General features: G+C 66.4%; 1 protein-coding gene across 2 annotated transcripts in view; it reads left to right on the top strand.

The window, feature by feature from the left end:
• WDR86 (WD repeat domain 86) overlaps window positions 1–1,051 on the top strand; it is a 38,986-nt gene continuing 37,935 nt past the window's right edge. For both annotated transcript variants that reach the window (XR_826820.1, XM_010857237.1), the window contains exon 1: window positions 1–186. Coding sequence is in view for 1 of the 2 variants with exons in the window: in XM_010857237.1 (XP_010855539.1) it covers window positions 24–186 (163 nt within the window). In the remaining variant the exon portion in view is untranslated. The remainder of the gene's footprint in view (window positions 187–1,051) is intronic.

The raw sequence follows: 1,051 nt of genomic DNA on the forward strand, positions 1-1,051 counted from the left end.
CGAGGGCCCTCCCCACCCGCGGGATGGGGGGCGGAGGGTCTGCCCTGAGGGTCTGCGCCGACCACCGCGGGGGCATCAACTGGCTCAGCCTGAGCCCCGACGGACAGCGCCTGCTGACGGGCAGCGAGGACGGCACGGCCCGGCTCTGGAGCACGGCGGACGGCACGTGCTGCGCCCTCCCGCAAGGTAGACCCTTCCGGCCGCGTCCTCCGACCGCTCGCCCTGCCCTCCTGTCCGCCGCTCGCCAGCCTCTGACCTGTCCGCAGACCCCTTCCCCCAAGTCCAGCGCGCACCCACCTTGGACCCTCGTGGAAAAGCCCCCCGGGGCGGGTGAGGGTGGGCGTGCAGAGAGGCCGCGATCCCAGCCAGCGAGGCGAGGGGCGCGGCGGCGAGGGCGCAGTGTCTGGTCAACACCTGGGTGAAACCACTTCCGTCACCGCAGTGGTGACAAACTGAAAGAAAACCGCACCTCTGCCCCTTGAGCTGAGTGTCGCCCTGCCTTCTCTCTCGCTGGCCTTGTGACCTATGGCCTCACGTTTCCTGTCCCCGAGCCTTTGGACACAGCGGGGGCTGGGTCGGCGGCCTGGGCACTGCGGCGGCGGGGGTGCTGCCTGCACGGTGTAGTGCTCTTGGCCCGTTTGTGCAGGCGGGGAGACTGAGGCACGGAGTTAATTAAGTAGCTTGCCGGCCATTTACGCAGCCCCACCCCGCGGGGAGGGGCAGAGTCGAAAACCCCCTCCCTCATGCGACCACCCAGCCCTGCTCTCTCTCGCTGCTTGGTCTCATCTACTATTTGGAAACGCCATGAAACAGCAGGAGATACACTTCGGCTTAAGTATTGCTTCATAAAAGAGCCCTGAGGATACACCCGTGCCGATTTATATTTGTGCACTTACTGGTGGGGAGGTGGATTCCCCCACCCCCACGGGGGGCCTGTCACATGCCTGCAGCAGCGGACTGCCAGGCCCCTCCGCTCTCTGAGTGGCCCCTGTAGCCCCTGGCAGAGGCACCAGGCTGCCTGCCGTGCGCGCAGTTGTTTGTCACCACGAAT

The sequence above is a fragment of the Bison bison genome, unplaced genomic scaffold (assembly GCF_000754665.1).
Source record: "Bison bison bison isolate TAMUID 2011002044 unplaced genomic scaffold, Bison_UMD1.0 scf7180017864379, whole genome shotgun sequence".
Lineage (NCBI taxonomy): Eukaryota > Metazoa > Chordata > Mammalia > Artiodactyla > Bovidae > Bison > Bison bison.